The following is an 18,822-nucleotide window of genomic DNA, read 5'->3' on the forward strand; positions in this document are numbered from 1 at the left end:
GCAGATACCACCCTTGGTGACTGAGCTCCATCCAGGACAGGGTTTACAACAGAAGGGCTGCTTACTTGCCGCTTCCTGCATTAGATCCCTTGGGGGGGGGGGGTGTGGCCATAGAGACCAGCAACCTAGTCACTCCTCACCTTGTCTTCACAGCACGGAAGAGCGGTTTGCTGGGTGAATAAATGAGTGAAATGCCCAGAGGGATGAAAACTAGAATTTGTGAATCAATGAAACGGGATGTCAAAGCTGGAAGCTTGCATAGAAGCTCTAAGAAACCATTTACAGAGCAAAGGACAGTGACCTGAGAACCTGGGTGAATACTCCCATTAGCATATGAAAGCGGAGGACAGGAGCCGGCAAAGGACAGAGGGAGAAAGAATCTGGATCCTGCAGCTCTGTGGGAGCCAGGAGGAAGCTATGTGGCTAAAGCTGGATGTGCTTTACTGTATCCACCTGACCCAGCCCACATTTACTGCCAGCAGGTAGGACACCAGTGACATACGTACTCATTAAATCCTGCTAATTTAATGGCAATTTCCTATAGGCGCGACATTGCCCAGTAAGAGGTCTTTCAGAGAAACTCTACACATTTGGAAAACTAGTGGAGTGAATTCAGTCCCAGAATGAGGAGGAATCATACTTCTTCTCCTCTGTTGCTAAGCTCTGGGTATAACTGGACCCCTGGTGTCACAGAAAAGCAGGTGACAGAGGCTAAGTCCCTGTACATGTTCTCATATCCCCAGCCTGTTGCTCACCTGGGATTTTGCATCCTCGCCTTTGATCTTGACACAGGGGCTTAGCCTGAGGTTGTAGATCTCAGTGTTTCTCTGCCTTTGAGACTCTAGGCACTTCTGCCTCTGTCGGATAGTGCCCTTCTGGATGGAGGAATCGTTGGGGACTCTGGAGGAAAGTCACAGGAATGAGGAGAACCAGCCGCTCTTTGGCTTAGTAACACTAGCAACTGGAGAGGTCAAGGCAGGGTTTTGAGGATGACAGGGGCGTTTCATCCTGGGTGGTATTACCATGACCTGTGCTGGGGTGGGGGCTGCCACTAGGAACAATCCAGCAAGGAGAGACCCAGGAGCCACAAGAGTAAGGAGCCTGACATAGGACAGCATCAGCGAGCCCACACCCTCTGATCAACTGGGGCTTAAATGCCAGCAGTTGCGAGAGACTGCTGCTAGCTAACCTCAATCCCTCACGCTACTGATTAACTTAATTCCTCTCCTGGTTTCAGGAAGGAAGGGGAGCTGACTGGTCTTCTCAGAGCTCCACGCACTTCAAAGTCCTGATCCAGTTGGCCACGGGATGTCCCTTCTCTGGACCAAGTCAGCTGAGGGCCTTGCCCTGCAGCCAGCAAGAGGTAGGGCGGATACCTGAGCTCTGGATAGACATTCTCCAGGTACCACTTGAAGCTCTGGCAGTGCAGATTCTTCCTCAGCTCCAATCTGCTCTCGACGCTGGGGGTGATGGGGGCAGGGGTAGACACAAAGACAAAACACAGCTGTGTCACAGACAGGTACCGAGGCCGAGGCACAAAACACAAGCTGTTGCCCACGCTGCACCCACCTCTCTCCGGAGGGTACTGGAGAAATTACCCGAGATAGATTTCGAGAGCTCCAGACACAGCTATGGAAACACTTAGCAATATCTCACAATGGCGTGGTAATGACACGCACGGAGGGTTTGTGCTTTTACTTGGAAATGGGATCTGGGGGTGTTTTTTACTTTTCATTAAAAACAAGGCTACAAGGACATTCAGGGTGTTGTTGCTAATTTACTGCTAGGCCTCTGAGTCTACTTATCCACAAATCCCTCTTTGGATTCTGTAGTCAAAATATCATTCCTGACCACCTCTCCCTCAAAGAATCATCTTCTTTGGCTGGTTCTGGTGCCTGGTCATGACTTTATGCATCAGACATTTATTGAGCGCCTACTGTGTGCCAGGCATTGTGCCCCATGTGGGAAATGATGGATGGCGAGCTTTTGAGCAATTGACAAAGGTAATGAAACAAGCAACCACAACTCTGTGGGGACATGGGGCGGGCATGTGGGGACTGTGGGAGCCCCTCAGAGGCGCAACCTTGCTTGTTGGGTCCGCACTCGCCCAGGCGGTAATGGTGAAGCTGGTATCTGGAAGGAAAAGTGGACGCTACTGAGACAAACCAGAAAGTGGGTGAGGCAGGGACCCCAGGTAGAGGCAGGGGAATACCAAAGGGAGATTGGTCTGGTGGCAGGGGCAGCGTGCGCACGAATGTATGCACGTGGGGGTGGCGGATTGGAAGTAAATGGGATAAGAGATGATGAAACGGATGGTAAAGGGTCTGGGGGCCACTGGGGAGGAGTCTAGACTTTGAGGCAACGGGAGGCAACTGATGGGCTCTTAGCAGAGCATGACACGGCGACGTCTGCACTTTCAGGGCATCTTACTGGTGGTGAACTGGTCTGACGGGGCCAAACTGGAGACAGAGCGGGCAGGGGGAGGCGGCCGCAGAAGCCCAGGAGCTACTCACGCTCTCAGGTAGGAAAGTGGGGAGTGGAATAGAGAGAAGGGACAGGTCCAAGCCCCTCCATTTCTCCCCAGCTGCACTGCCATCACCCTCCTGGGTTCCATGGACACTTTGTTCTTCCTGGGTGACCATAGAGGACCGACCCTGACTGGGCCAGCCTCCCCTCCTTCCAGCCCTGACTAGACCAGGTGCTTTCACAGCCAGTACGCATACTTAGCACTAAGCACATCTCCTCACCAGACCCAAAGCAGGGTGAGCAGAGGAATGATGTCACTTTTTTTTTTTTTAAAGCTGAATGTTGAGTGTTCAAGCAAAGACCCAGACACTCAGTGTGTGAAGGGCACAGGATCACCGGGACTTGGTGATTGCAGGACATGGGAAGAGACGGGGAGGGAAGGGTCAAGGCTGACACCCAGATTTCTGACTTGGGCAGCAGGATACAAGGAGGAGTGTTCGTGCAGATGGGGGATGCGGGATGAGGAACAAGCTTAAGAGTGAAGTAGACGAGTTCTCTTCAGGATTTGAGTTAGAGGAGCCTGGGAGGCATCCAGGTGGAGATGTCCAGTTTGTACTTGGAGAAGGCGCAGTACGAAGACAGAGAGGACAGACCCTCGTGGAAGACCACATACAAGGTGGAAAAGAGGAAACTGAGGCTGCAGATGGGACCAAGAAGGGGGAGTGGGGGCAGAGCACGAGACTGCAGGTGCAGAAACCGTGGCCAGAGATATGCCGGAGGGGCTGGGAGGGAGAAGACCGATGGGTTAACACAGAGGATGTATCGGGCCCAAGGGGGTCAGGGTGAGCCAGGTGGGGGCTCTCAGGAACAGGAGGTGGGGGTGGGGCTCAGATCACACTCAGGAGAGGAGCAGGGAATAGCTGCCCACAGCACTCGCAGGCAGGAGCTCATGACGCGTGGCCCTGAAGGAGCAGACAGGGCTGTAAGGGCATGAGTGATGCTGGATTGAAGGGAAGTTGTTGTAGGTTTTTCCCCGCCTCCTTCTCTTCCTTTTTAAATGGTTTAAGTTTTAAGCTTTACGACACTGTCTCAGTTTAAATGCAGATGGGAACCATGCGGTAGGGAGGAAAGATCAGGGCTGAGGAAGAGTGGAGACCCGCAGAGGACAAAGTCCCCCAGAACAGTGGTTCCCACGCTGTCTGCACATTAGAGTCATGGAGGTGGGGGTGGGGTGGCTGCCTCTTAAAAATTCTACAGCCCATGCCATACCTCAGAGTAGGTCAACTCTCTGGGAGTGGCAGCAGTCATTTTTGAAGCTCCCCAGGTGACTGCAACATGCAAGCTACGTTAGGAAGCATTGCCCTAGAACTTGGCTCTTCGAGGAGAGGTCCTCAGACTGGCAACACGGCACCACCCAGGCGGGAGCTTATTAGATATGCAACCCTACTGAATCAGCAACCACATTTTAACAAGATCTCCAGGAGATGTGTGTGCACATTAAAGTTTGAGACGTCCTGAGCCAGGAGGCAGGAGAGAATGAATCCAGGTGGAGGGAGCTGGATAAATGTTGACTTATGAATGAATGCAGATGAAAGGTGGATCCCGAGCACAGGTGGAGGGCTGGCTAACACGGCAGGAGGCACACCTGTCTTTCGAGATGAACTAGAGGAGAATGGGGCAGATACAGCAAAGTTCACAGGTCATTTGTCTTGGGAAGTTGAGGCCATCTATTTCATCTATAAAACAGAAGGTGTCATCTGTTGTGAGTGACGGGTGAACTCAGGGGCTGGGGAGACAGGAGAGGTTTAAATGGAGATTGGGGAGAATGGTACCCAGGAAAGGCGGCAGGACTGATGGGTCTGCCAAGGGCCTCCCTGAGTCTGATGGCCATGGTGTGTTAGCAGCACCGGCTGATACTTTCCAGAACCTTCAGCAGCCTGTGCGCAGGGGAGGGAAAGGCAAAAAGTCGGGTTCATCCAGGGTTGAGAAAACTTTGCCTGGGGTGCTGATAGATGCACAACAGGGTAAAAGATCTGAGGACAATATCTTTTAAACCTTCTCTTTAAGCAAGAGAGTAAACCCCAGCAGGGGAGGGCAGGAGGTAAGGAAGGGGGAGGTGCATGGCCACAGACAGTGGACCGGAAGTTTGAGGACTCAGGACAAATGCCCTGTGAGGTCCTGCGCAATTGCCCTGGAGGGACAGCATGGGTTTATAACCTCAGAGATGCGAGCCATTCTGGCTGGGTCCGATGTAATCCTCCTGAGGGGTGCAGGCAGCAAAACCCACCCGCTCACCAGCCTTAGTCTGACTGAGGGACAGCAGTGTGACAAAAAAAAACCAAAAAAACAAAAAAACACTGGCTGCTCCTCAAAACAGTCAAATGACAAACATAAACAAACATAAACATCCCATTTTTCTTTTATCAGCTCTGGGCTGGAGAATTGCACCCTATAGTTTTAGGATCAGACAGGTGTGGTTTGAGCCTCATCCCCCAGGTGATTTGATTAGGGCAAGTTGCTTAATCTGCAGAAGCCTCGCTGTCCTGTCCCGTAAAATAGAGGCAATTAAATCCATTACTCAGAGTTTGGGGAGCGCTAACAGGATAGCCTTTAGGGCGTCTGGCACAGAATTCCTTTCCTGTCCTTGTCCATTCCCAGGAAGCTAGAGCAGGGTGCTAGGGGACACCTGTCTGATACTGCTCCTCTGAGAAGAAGGGCAGTTTGCGTGTGGGTGACTCAGAATTCGGAGGAGGAGCTCTGACCTCTAGGGAGTAAGGCCATTGTGTCCCTCATCCTACTTCTCTGTAAAAAGCTATAAATATCACCCCGTTGTGTGAAACACAGCTCACTCACTGGGGCGGTGGTCCAAGTTGTCAGTCATTCCATAAGAGCTACCAAGAGCCCTGCACACCCAGGACAGGGCAAGAGCAAGAAGGGACACAAAGGAGAGCAGCCACAGCCAGGGTCCTGGAGTGGCTCAAAGGCTGGGTGACCAGCTAAGTGGACAGGCTGTCAGGAGCTGGGGATCGTCTCAATCCTCTGCACGAATCAGCCTGAAAGGACACTTACTTTCCAAAGGGCCTCTCCAGGGCGAATGGCCGGGCAGCATAATAGTACTGCTTGTATTCATCCATCCACACTTCAGCTGTCCTCTTGGTGTTCCTGGAGAGGTGGGGTGGGAGTCACATATCGGTTAAAATGCACATGTAAACAACATTACCCAGCTGGGGGCCCCAAGACCCAGGAATAGCATTCTTCCCTGGGCGCTGAGTCCAGCCAAGTCCCACCTGCTCTCCAAAGGGGCCTTTCCCCCAAGACCCAGGACATTAGTAGGAAGGACAAACTCCTCCCCAAAAGGTACACACCAGAAAAATTATGCCAGAAATAGAACTTATGTGGCTCAAAAATGAATGAATGAATGAATGAATGAATGAATGAAGAGAAAAGAATCAGGAGAACCCACACATGCCAGTGACCAAGAGCAGAGAGGCAGGGCCTCCAGCTACCCTCAGGACCCCTGGTCAAGGAGTTCCCCCTTTCTGCAGGGAAAGTGGTAGGGTCCCGGCTTTCGGCAGGAAAGCCAATCGCACATGGCTTCCTGGAGCCCGTGTGCTCAGTGTGGTGCAGGCATAAAGAATCAAGCCGTCTGTCAGACATTTGGCCAGCACACTAGTCTTTTCCAAGAGTTTGCTCTGAGTCTGACCTCACAGGGCACAGAAAAACCGAGAGAAACTGACATGGAGAATGTCACCATTCAGCAGACAGGGAGGCAGAGGTACGAGGAAGAGCCCGCAGAGCAAGACCAAGGTCATCAGAAAACAGTCAGATGCCAGGTGCAGCAGAGAAGCAACTCCCGCCAAGGCCCACGGAAGTGAACTTGGGGTCTCACTACATGGGGATGCTCCTGCAGACTTCTGGTTCTGTCTGCAGCAGAGGCATTCCATATAGGGGTCTGTTACACTCTTCCAAATTGGTGGACCCAGAATGAGTCACACACCCGCAGTCCATTCTTGGTGCACTCAAGTTACCAGCGCTTTGCTGGCGCGTTCCCCTGGGCCGATCATCAGCCAACTGCATGCCGCTTAGGAAACACCTGTGCCACTTTTCTCTCACCACTGACTGACCCACTGGCCAGGGCTCAGACTCAAAGACAGTGCCTGTTCTGGAGCCTAGGGCTGCCCTCTCATTCCTAGGCTGGCCCCCTTCCACATCATAGCCCCGTGGCTTTCCTACACCAGGTGTCCCCCACTCACCTTTTCCTCCTGAAAACCCGAGGGCCCAAGGCAGCTCTCCCTTTGGTGCCCGCTGGGTTTCTCACCGCCCCACCCCTGTCCACCAAGTTCCTGCAAAAGGTGTTAACTCTTCCCCTGCTCAACCCCATGACAGCCCTGAGACCGTCATGTCAGGACATGACCGGTACCTGCTCATACATGTGAAAACTGAGGAAGGAAAAACACCGATGAGGAAAACGATGACCCAGATGAAGAAAAGCACCAAGAGGCACTTAGCTTCCCCCTCTCCCAAATGGACTAAATGACAGAAAAGAAAAGGAAAAAGGAGAATAAATGGAGAAGTGAGGCTGTCAGATGACAAGACACAAGAATAAGGGAAAAAGCGGGAAGAGGGAGGAAAGATAAACACGGGGAGAGGGGTACACAGGAATTATTTCTAGAAGGAATCACAGGAGAAGCGTGTACAAAGGGACAGAGCAGGAATAGGTAAGTGCAGCACCGGGTCACTGAGGCCCAGGGATCTTCATCCTGCCCTACCCCTTCCCGCTGCAGGAGGTGTAAACACCCTCTGCAAGAAGCCCAGGGTCGCAGGGCTTCCCCAGCCTGGACCCCGTCTGGGTGCTGGCAGGGCCCTGGGGCAGGCACGTGAGCTGTAGCCACTTGTGCATCCCCAGTCTCAAATCCTTCCAAGGACCTTTCCCCTGGTGACCCAGCCTGAAAGTGGGAGCAGTGGATCTTCCAGAACTCAGAGGCAAAATGGCATCCTCTTCCCCCAGCCCAAATGCCCCCAAATACCTGGAGCCCTGCAGGATGGTGCTGCCCAGGGACACGTGGGCTTTGTTGAGCCCTGGGCAGTCAGCGGTGGGGAACAGCCCCAGGCCTAGTCCTCAAGCTGGGTGGGCAAGCCCGACCTTCCCTGCTTAGGCAGAATCCCAGGGAGAATGATGTGTGGCTCCAGAGCATCCAGAACACTTGGGAAACTTACCAGAGAACATGGTACAGCCACAACCCATCACTGGGAAAGCCCTCGGCTTTCTGTTGCCCCCTTGAAGCCCCTGGGATGTGCACTTACTTTATATATGTGTTGGCATTTCCATCTGGGAAAACATACGGGTGCTTCTTCCGGAAGACGTGGCCCACCCGGCTGCAGGGGACGATCTCGAGGCTGCCCCCGCACATCCACACTCTGAAGGAGATTTCTGTAAGACAGCCGTGCCCCCTCATCACTGCGCTGTGTCCTCAGGAGGGGAGGGGACCCAGGATGACAGCCCTGAGGACCAAGGACGTGGTCAGGGCCCGCTGCATCTAGCCTAGGGCTTGGGGGTGAGGAGCTGGCTTCGTAGTCAGACTGTGTGCTCTGCTGGCTGGGCAACCTCAGTTTCCCCATCTGCAAATGGGGACGACAATAACTCATAGCCGGGAGGATGACCGGAGTGAATATGGAAATAGTGGCTGGCTTGGAGAGGCACACGTTTAATTAGCCCCTGTTCCCTCCCCTCATGGAGGACCACAGAGGGCTGGAATCAGGACCAAGAAGAAAGAATCTCCAGTCAAGAATATAGGAGAATTTCCCGACAGTCAAGGCCCAAGGAACGGCTGTAATGGAAGTAGTGAGTTTCACACTCTCACAGGCTAGCAAAATACAGGGGTAGGATTCCCAGGAAACCCCTGGATGAGGTGTCGGTCACCTCCCAATGGCCCGACTGCAATTCTATCATTCTGTAAGGGCGCCTGAATCGTAGCCCGGGAGGAGGAAGTCTGGCCAGTAGCTGAGAGCAGCTGTAGAGAATGCTAGAAGCCTCTACACTTGCTGGGGTTGCTCCCTAGGGCGGGGATTTTGCACACATACCCATTTCTTGCTGGTTGGCTGCCGGCTCTGAAGCTGCGGGTAGAGCAGAGTCTGCAGAGGCGGCTGGGATGAGGCCGGGGTGTGCATTTCTCCCCTGGGGCTATGTCCTAGCTTGGTGCTCCCGCCCGGAAGGAAGCAGGGGAACACCAAGGTGGGGGAGGGGAGTATCTCATCACCGCTAGTGTTTAGAATTGCTGAACGACCGTCAGGCAGTTTTGTGATTGCTTTTACCTTCTCTATGGACAGTGCACCTCCTTATTGCCTACACCCAGGGTAGGCTCCCCCGTGCACCCCACTGGCCAGGCCACTGGTGGAAAGTGCCAATTTCCCATCTGGAAATTGCCGCCTGTTCCATGCTTCTGCAGTCAAGCTCAAGTGGGAGGAGGGCAGGCTGAATCGTATTCATGACCAGGCCCATGGGTGGCTGCTCTTGGGGGCGGCGCACGTGGAAGCAGACTGCGGTCCAGGAGCGGGGAATGAGGATGTGAGTATTCTAGTGCCTTCCCATCACATACGTGCCCCACACCCTCCAGTACCTTGGGCCCTACCTCCCTGGGTTCTTTCACCCTGGGTCCTCTCTTTCTTATCTGCTGCCCCTCCACTTCCTGCTCTCTGTCTCCTCCCATTCCGGCTTTCCAAGCAGGTGCCTGGACACGATTTCTCCATTGTGATCCTCACCTGCTCAGTCACTCACCTGTCCTCAGCCACCCTTTACCTGTCCCTACTGCCTCCTGCCCCTGTGCCCTTGAATTGCAGGCAAGGCTCCCTAGATACCAAGCCCACTGCCACCACCTTCCCCACACCGGCCCTTCTGCTTGCCCAGGTTCTGGTCCCAGTGCACTACAGCTCATTCCCAGGAAGCTCGGGGACAGGGTGGGGACAATGCACGCACTCAGATGAAGAAAGGGCTTCTCAAGATTACTTCCAAATGGTGGCAAGAACATGGAATGAGGGAGGAAGATGAGAAGAGCTCAGCTTTGGGGTTGGCAGCCCTGAGTCCACGACAGTCCCCCAGCCGTGTCCCTGGGGGAACCCGCTTCATTCACCTCGCTGAGGCTGGGTTTCTTCACATGCCAAACCAAGATCACAGAAGTACTCCACAGGATTGCCATCCACATCAAATGAAACAGAGGTTTTGAGAATATAGCGAAACGTCTTTAGTACGACAGGAAGATCAGCCATGGCTGTGATCAGACGCCCCTGAAGCCAGTCTCTGAAACATGGACCCCATTAGCACTGCCCTCCCTACCTGCTTCCAGCTTCCTTCTTCTGCCACAGCAGCCACTTAAAATTTGTGGAACTAACACTTTGGGGTTTTGACTTTCCATCAAGGTCCTCGATACGCAGCAATCTGACGTTTGGCTGGAGCACAGTGGGATCACGTGCCCCAGCCTGGTGTTTGTGGGATGGGGGGACACGAGCAATGAGTGAGCTCAGCTGACTGCCAACACCCGCCTCCCCACCCTGCAGTGAGCGCACCGAGGGGCTGCAGGGGCCGGGCCCTGGAACTGTTAGCACACGTGTGACTCTGGCCTCAGGACGTCTTAACAGTATGCTCCAAAAGTCTACTGTGCTCCCCTCCTTTCCTCTCCAGCATCTCAAAATACAGTCTGCTCCAGTTCCCAAAAAGGAAAACCCTCTCATCTTGCAAAACTAGAGACGGAGATCTGGTTTACTAGATATAACCTACAAATTTTGTGCCAGCCCTCCTCCAAAAATACGCATACGTTTTGGCTGTGGTCTCTTCCTTTCCATGTATTCAAATAAGACATATGTCCCTCCTCATTTGCAAAGCGAATCACTCCAAACTTTGCCTTAGTTCCATCCCTCGCCCCCCCCCCCCACCCCCAGACCCCTGCAACCTGTTTCTGCCTCCGTGCTTCCCGTGCCCAGGATCTTGTTTCTCTCTCCATCTTTGTCCCCCCGTCGGCATGCACAGGCCCCCCACCTCGGAAAGCAGTCATCGGACCCTGGTTCTTCTCCACCTTCTTTCTGGTCTTCTGGCATTCTTCCACCCTGAGGCTCTGTCTCTTCGGTGTCTTCCTGACACTGCTTCCTCAGCTGGCCCCATGGTTCACGTGATGCTGAGGACTCCCCTCCATCCCGCCAGCCCTAGCTTGCTCCTGGCTCCTGTGCCAACTTCCAAGGCTGTCTGACCCTCTGCCAGGGAGTGCTGGACACCAGCAGATGCGTTTCATCTCCTACCCAGTCCTCGCCTTCCACAGCCTGCCACAGCCTGTCTCCTCTCCTCCACCTGTTAAACCATCCCTCCTCCTCCTCCTCCTTTTCCTGTGGCTGCTGCTTTAGCCTAAAATCACCACGCATCTCAATTCTGCAAACGTGAGCCATGGGAGGAAAATGACCTCTTCATCTACCCCTGGGCTGTGCTTTGTTCTGTCCTCCCTCAGGTGGTAGCTTATTAGTCATCCTAACAACCCTGCTCCTGGTCACGGATGTCCTTATTTTATGATGCAGAAGCGGTTCTGACCTGACACCTGCCAGCGGGTTCCTGGGGACTGAAGCACATCTCCCCACTCCTGAACTCCGCTCTCACCCTGCCTCCACCTGCCCTCAGCACTCAGCAGCAGCCGTCGGCCAACGCAGGTGTGGTAGGTGCAAAGACGCTGGCTTCAAGGCTTTTATCGGCCAACAGGAGAGGCTCACCTATGACCAACCACCACACTGCATTTCCTCCACTCACTCATCCAATCGTGACAAATGCCCATCTTTGCGCCCCTTTGGTCCGGCTGATGCTGCCCGTAGTGCCTGAGGCCCAGGATGCGCTAACAGCTTCTCTGCTCTGGAATCTTGAGTGTTACAACTGGGGTGAGGGAGACACGGGGCCTGACCTGCACTGCGGTACTGCCCCCAGAGTCGGGCAGCCTGGGGGCTGCAGATTGGTGTGATGTTTCACAGGTGTATTGTGTGGGATATTTAGCACCCAGGACATGGAGTCGCCCTGTCCTTGTCTACACCACTGACATCAGGATAACCGTCCACACAGATACGTGCCGACACCTGGGAAAGTCTCGGAACCCAGAGGCCCCACGCAGCGGGGGCTCGTGCGTCAGAAGTGCTGTGGACAGAGGCGTGGGGCAGTGGGCCCTCCAGGCACCGCCTAGACCCTCTACTTTCCACGTCTGCGGCTCCTGCTCCTGCAGAGTCATCACTTTCTTAAGTGGGGAGGCCGAGCAAAGAGATGCTGTAGGGAATCTGTAGGGGGTTCTCGCTGAGTCAGCGCCAGCACCATCTCCAGGGTGATGAATGTCACGCAGGCCCTAATATACTCTGAATTCCAGGGAGGGAGACGTGTCATTATTCCACCCTCATGGGGGGGGGGGGGACGGCGCTGGTATCTTATTTTCTTTAGGCATCAGACTCATGCTTGACGGAAAGCTGCCCTCCCCACCCTCCATTCTCACCTCTTTTCTTCTGTCTCATCAACCCACTTACCAGGTCTTACCCGGTCCCCATGGCACCCCTGCCCTCCCCCAGACCCACCTCTGCCTGACAAGCCCATGACTGGCTGGATGGGAAAGGGGACGCTTTCTCCCCAGACAACAAACCACAGCCATCCAAACACCACTGCTCAGCCAGACCCATCAAGGCTCCAATTTCATTTCATAGTCGGGTTTCTAAACACAGGTGGAGGGCGCTTTAGACACAGGCTCCGCCGACTTCAATGATCCTGTTTTACATGGAGCTGCACATATCGTATACAGACACGCATTGTACACACAGCAGGAGGACCCGTTCTGCCTTTGGCCAAGGGGAACCTGCTCAGGACAAGGGGAGTGGAGTGAGCTGTGGTGGGCACTTACCTGGCTACTGTTCTCCACAAGTCCACGCATACAAATGTGGCCATAGAGACCCGGCTCCTTTTAATGATCTTTAAGTTCTCAGGACCTTCTGGGCCTGGAAACTCTGTTATTAGTTTTTAATGAATGCATGGACTTGAGTAGAGATCATTTTCTGGTCTACAAAACCATACCTCATACCATCTAGGGCCATCTCGCTGCATCCAGGCCCCTAGCTTCTGAACAGGCACTAGCCACAGGCCCACCATGGTCACCCAGAGCCATAAGCCTGCAAATGCCAAGGTGGCACACTTATCTTTCCATAATCCCTATGAAAACAAGCCATGTGTGTCGTCTCTGCTGGGCCCAGGGTAGACGTGGGGAAGTCCAGGGGCAGTGGGAAAGGATGGTCCTGGGGGACTTCATCGGGGCATGGAGCTTCGGCCCAACGGCCCAGAGAAGGAACTGAGCTGTGACCTGCTTTAGTTTAGTTCTCTGTCTGTGGGGAGAGGACTTTTCATCAGACGTGGATGCTCTTCTCAGATGAGGCCATCTCCGTCACCTTGAGCCATCCAGCATGAAGAGGGAGAGGCAGAAAGAGAAGGTTCCAGGGAGAAACTAGTCCAGCAGGTCAGATACATGCTCCTTTAGCAGGTGCTGTCCACCCCCCACCCCTGAGTCTAAAGGGGTAGCAGGGGCATTAGCTTTATCTACTTACAGCAAGCTGCCCTGGGGCAGGGGAGGGTAATCGTCACTTTTGCTGCCATAACAAAGGCCACACAAACCTGGTGTGTGGGTTTGGCTGGGCCCCCTGCTGAGGGCCTCCCAAGGCCCAAATCCAGGTGTGCGAACATCGAACATCACGTTCCATGCTGGGGGCTCTGGAGAAGACTCTACTCGCCAGCTCCCAGTCCCTTGGTTTGGAACACGGGTAGCCAGCACTTTCCAGTGTTCTAGGCCTCTAGGACTAGAGGTTGGAGGCATATTCTTGCCTCGTCCCGGGTTTAGCGGCAGGCAGGCGGCAGGCACAGGTGAATGAACGCAAATACAGAGAGGGCCCAGGCCTCGTAGAGAGGAGAACTGGGTGCGGAGGGGCCCAGAGTGAGTGGGGTGGGTGGGAGAGCGGGCGGGGAAGGTGTGCTAGTCCTGGGTGAGGCCGCCCTGGAGCTGTGTTGTGCAGTGGAGTCCACACTCGGTGGAGGAGGGAGGCCAGGTGGTTGCAGAGGGCCGGGCATGTTGGGGCTGTGCCTCCGGACTGATGGCTGGAGAGGTGGGCACACACCAGGAGGGACTCATCTGAGGGGTGTGGGCCTCGTCCTTAGGACAAGAAGCACCCACGGTGGCCGCCATGCCTGGGAAGTGGGAGAGACCTGCATTTCAGTGCTCTCTGGCCCAGTGGGAGGCTGGCTTTGAGGGGAACAGAATAGTCCTGGGGCTGGAGAGAGGGGTGGATGTGAACGATGATGCTTCGGGTGCGGATCCCGGGACTTGGTGAGCTGGGCTGTGGGGAGGCCCCCCTGCCACATCCTGGAGCCAGAATTCCTTCCCTCAGCACCATCCCTGAAGCTTAGAGAGCTCCCCGACCCCACTAAACCCCCGATCGTCATCCCCATCCTGATGGGCTCTTCCAAGTGCCCACTCGGGTGCCTACCTAAGTTCGCATGCAGAGTTGGGGTGCTCCATGTGACATACGCACCGTTGGAGAAGCCCTGCATCCTCTGGCATATAAAATGCTTAAAAAAAAATAAAAAAAAAATCCAGAAATGACTTTCAAAGTGCTGAGAGCCGGCTATAACATAACGGGATGCTGGGATAGGAGAAAGCGGTGTTTCCTGGGATAGCTGTCTATAGTGCTTTTTTGTGGATTGTAAAATTAAAAAAAAAAAATTTGTGTTGGATCAGAAAATGCCTCTCCCACACCTCTGCAGAAGCTCCTCCCTACTTCCCCAGTGGAATCAGCACTTGTTAATGTCCCACGACCGGAAGCAACTAGCTGAGATTGCCACTTAATGTGGGCAGATGTGTGTCAACATTGCTATAAACAGAAGGTACTGGAAGGTTGGGCCGGAATGTGCCATCATTAAAAATAACGTGCTGCCTGAATCCCAAAGCGACTGCCACGTGGAGGAAGGCTCACACTCACTTTGTAGGGTTCAAGGGGGCAGAACAAGTCCCAACAGACAGAGGCTAGAGGGAGATGGGTTACCACCAAGGAGAATTTTCTAACAGTTTAACACAAAAATTCACAACAAGAGCATGTGCCGAACTGTGAAGCAGTGAATGTGTTGTCATAAACAGCACCTGAGCAGAGACAGGATGTCTGTCAAAAGTGCTATAGAAAGGATTCGTTTGATTGTAGCAGGAAAGGCCGGAGCACATGAGAGGATCATGAGAGACACCTTGAGCAGCACGATGTCCTGGGCTCTGGGCTGCCCAGAAAGACAGAAATCTCATCCCCATTGGGATCTACAAGGGTCTACCCAGTTCTGAGCTCTTCTGGGCCCGTGCAGGCACAGCTGATCTCAAACCCATATCCGATTTATTTCCCCAGGCTGTTCCAGGGGACGGGTGCCAGGAAGGGGAGGCAGTTTGGTTCGTGGGATTGGGGTTTTCTGCTCGTTTGTTGAGCTTCCAATCTGGCCCCTGATAGCAAGAGATGTATACTTTTGATGGGTTTCTCTACACTGCCCAGTTTGGGAGAACAGATGCTGTGGGTCAGGCCAGCAGCCATAAATTCCTGGAAAATAACTCTTAGTGACTGAGGAAGAAAGCCATAAAACACTCTGGAGGCAGGGACAGGAAAAAACACTGGCAGAGGACAATGCATGAGATTACTGCTAAATGCCCAGACGAGCCCCACGGGTCATTCTCAGGCCACATCACTGCTCCGTGAGCCTGTGCCCAACGCTCCCTGGTGACACTCTGGCCTCTTCCTCTCTTTCTCAGTAGTTACCAAAGCCACCTTCAAGGTGGCCACTACCATAAGCACTAGAGACAGTTGGGAACGAAACAAAATCGAATCCCAGCCCATATTCTGGTCACTTCCTGGATCTTGCCGGCTGGGAGCAGGGAAAGGAAACCAACACAACACCTGCTGGCATTGTGTACAGATGGCTCTGGGAGTTTTACAGACCCGACTCTGTGGAGTTTCACAATAACCGCAAGGAGCACCCTGGTGTCGCACTTCTACTACGTGAGGCAGCTCCGGGCTCACTCAGTGCTACGAGCTACACGAGCAGGTCCCGGACTGCTCTTTCTCCCGTAGCTGCAGAATGCAGGCCCACATCACTGCAGCCAGACACGCTTGCACAGTTTTGCACCCCTTCCACCCACACCCCTTTCTCTCTCACTTTAGTGAGACAGGGGCCAGATGCTCCTGGGCTTCTGTGGCGACGACCCCAGACCCTCTTCATTACCCTGGTGCTGAGTGCTGTGTGCACAGAGTAGCCAACAGATGTTACCCAAGTCACGGGGTCACTGTCAGCCCTCTCCATCCCCGGGCCCCTTCCAAGACCCCCAGTTCAGAGCTCCCAGCTCAAGCCTCCGGCTTGGTATTCCTCCTTAGTCTTCCTGGCTTTTGCATTTCAACTTGCCCCTAACGGTCTTCCCTGGGAAGGCTTTCCTGGTGCTCAGCGTCCGTGTGGCCCCACAGAGAAATGCCTTGTTACCTCCACCCTCCCGGCAACCACTCCTCCGGTGCCCCCACTGGCCTTGCTCCCAAGGAGTGACGTACTGGCCCCTCCCAGGCCCTCACCCCAGGTACACGTGGTTCCAGGACACAGAGATGCCACCCGGCCCCAGGACGCAGAGACAGTGACTCACCGAAGTTCTCTCCACCCCAGATGTCCATGTCTGTATCATATTTCCCCAAGTATTCGAACCAGGATTTGTCCATCACGAAGAGCCCTCCAGCGATGATCGGAGTCCTATGCATTTGGAAGGAAGGGAGGGAGTTACGGGAGAGGGACCGCCGTCACATTCGTCTGCCCTGGCAGTGCAGAGCTCAATACAATTTTCTCCCCATTTCTCTTCCTCTTCACAGGGCCAATGCATTATTACCTAAAACAAGAACATGCTCTGGAGTTTTTTCTTTTTATTTTAAATCTCCCGGCCTCACAGACAGGCTAATTTACTCATCAGCATGCCTTCCGTTGGGGGAGCTGGGATTTGCTCAGAACACTGCTGCTCTGAGGGCCTGGGGATCCTTCACTGGCCTCTCCCACAGGCCCTGCCCAGCGTGGCTCTCTTGGGGGGTTCCATTACTGGAAACCCGGGCAGCGGGCCACTGACCAGGCAGGGAAGGAAGACTGAGGCAGCACCTGTTAACAGCACATCCTAGGGCGCCTGGTTGGCTCTGTCAGTTCAGTGTCTGACTCTGGCTCAGGTCATGATCTCCCAGTTTGTGAGTTTGAGCCCCGCGTCGGGTTCTGTGCTGACAGCTCAGAGCCTGGCACCTGCTTTGGATTCTGTGTCTTCCTCCTTTTCTCCCCCTACTCCCCCACTGCTTGCACTCTGTTTCTCAAAAATAAATAAATATTTTTTAAAAATTGCACATCCATTTTTTGAGATTGTGTTCTCCTTTTCTTCCCTCTTTACCCCTCTATCATGGGTTATGTCACCTCTGTTGGGGTCCTAACCCCCAGTACCTCAGAATGTGACCTTATTTAAGGAGCAAGTCTCTATAGAAGTTAAAATGAGGACATTACGGTGAACCCCAAACCCACGTGACTCGTGTCCTTAAAAAAAGGAAACACAGAGCCAGAGAGACAGACGTGCCTAGAGAGCATAAAATGTGAAGAGACATGGAGAAGAGAGCCCCCTGAAAGCCAAGGAGAGAGGCCAACATTGGCCTCAGAAGGAATCGACCCTGTCGACACTTTGATTTTCTTTTTTTTTTTTTTTTAATATATGAAATTTACTGTCAAATTGGTTTCCATACAACACCCAGTGCTCATCCCAAAAGGTGCCCTCCTCAATACCCATCACCCACCCTGCCCTCCCTCCCACCCCCGACACTTTGATTTTCGACTTCAAGCCTCCAGACCTGCAAGACAATACATTTCTGTCGATAAGCCACTCTGTGTGTGGTACTTTGCTGCAGAAACCCCAACAAACTAATACACCCTCATCTTTGTTTTTTCCTGTGGGATCCCACCCCACCTTCCCCTGCCTCTGGTGCCTGAGAGAGATGCCAGAGAAGCCACTTGGAAAGGAAAAGGTTGCAGAAGAAGGCAGACAAGGATAGCAGAGTCCAACCAAATAATCCACCAAGTTTAGGGACGTGTGTCTATAAGGATCGGTGGCTGGGAGAGGTGGGCAAGCCCTCAGGGACCTGGCCCCTCATCCAGCGTGTCCAGAGGGTGAAGGCAGTTTTCACCCACGTCAGTTAGTTGATGGAGAGCAGGTCCAGAAACCAGGTCTCCCAAAGCCACGCCCCCCTGCTATTTCCTGCCAACTGACCTAATGCTGGGAAACACTCATTCTGGGAGCAGGGATATTCCCACAAGAAAAGAGCCCACCCTCAGAATGCCACCACTGGGACAGAGAAGGGTAACACCAGGAGGTGGCTGCACCACCGCCCCCTTCGTCCTTGATGTGGTCCACCACCATATCATGTGCTGCCACTGTTGGGTAGCTGAGAAGCTGATGTGTGCTGCATGGAGCTCTCAGTGTGGGAAGAAGGTTCTACTCTCCCTTTAGAAATAAAGGGCAGGGAGTGCTGGGGTGGCTCAGTTGGTGAAGCGTCCGACTCTCGATCTCCACTCAGGTCACGATCTGATGGTTCAGGGATCGAGCCCCTCATTGGCCTCTGCACTGACAGTGTGGAGCCTGCTTGGGATGGTCTCTCTCCCTCTCTCTCTGCCCCTCCCCAGCTCACATGTGTACTCTCTCTCAAAATAAATAAATAAATAAACATTGAAGGAAGTGAAGGAAGGAAGGAAGGAAGGAAGGAAGGAAGGAAGAAAAAAGAAAAGAAAAGAAAAGAAAGAAAGAAAGAAAAGAAAGAAAAAGAAAGAAAGAAAGAAAGAAAGAAAGAAAGAAAGAAAGAAAGAAAGAGAAAGAAAGAAAGAAAGAAAGAAAGAAAGAAAGAAAGAAAGAAAGAAAGAAAGAAAGAAAGAAAGAAAGAAAGAAAGAAAAGGCATTAGCCAGCATGCCATCTGGCTCCAATCTCCCTCTTGGCATCACTCCAGATTATGACAGCTGGAGGAGGAGGGAGGAGAGGCCAGCAGGTAGGTGAGACAGAGGTCCCTGGTAGAGCTCTCCTGAACACACACGTCTCTCTGGAGTGTCCCCATTTGGCTCTTCATAGCTCCTTGGTTCACAATCTGACTTATGTTCTTAAGTTAATTCAGTGAAAGTGAGCAAACATTTACTCTATGGCGGGTCCAGAGATACGGAGATGCCCATGAAGAATGTGGGGCATCCCTAAGTTACCGGCCAGAGAAACTGCATCCTAGTGGTCTTGTCTGTATTTCTC

The 18,822-nt window shown here is 53.4% G+C and overlaps 1 protein-coding gene across 5 annotated transcripts in view; it reads right to left on the reverse strand.

Moving 5' to 3' along the window:
• The window catches only part of GALNT14 (polypeptide N-acetylgalactosaminyltransferase 14), a 209,955-nt gene that overhangs the window by 11,405 nt on the left and 179,728 nt on the right, over positions 1–18,822 (reverse strand). For 3 of the 5 annotated variants that reach the window (XM_058682956.1, XM_058682955.1, XM_058682957.1), the window contains exons 9-13: positions 16,167–16,270; positions 7,771–7,897; positions 5,536–5,628; positions 1,377–1,460; positions 756–900 (exon numbers count right to left, since the gene is read on the reverse strand). In XM_058682956.1, the coding sequence (XP_058538939.1) occupies positions 756–900; positions 1,377–1,460; positions 5,536–5,628; positions 7,771–7,897; positions 16,167–16,270 (553 nt within the window). Of the gene's footprint in view, positions 1–755; positions 901–1,376; positions 1,461–3,889; positions 4,129–5,535; positions 5,629–7,770; positions 7,898–16,166; positions 16,271–18,822 lie in introns of those variants that run through there. The other 2 variants (XM_058682958.1, XM_058682960.1) reach the window with 2 other exon arrangements.

This window comes from Neofelis nebulosa, chromosome 9, assembly GCF_028018385.1.
Source record: "Neofelis nebulosa isolate mNeoNeb1 chromosome 9, mNeoNeb1.pri, whole genome shotgun sequence".
In the NCBI taxonomy this organism is placed as follows: Eukaryota; Metazoa; Chordata; class Mammalia; order Carnivora; family Felidae; genus Neofelis; species Neofelis nebulosa.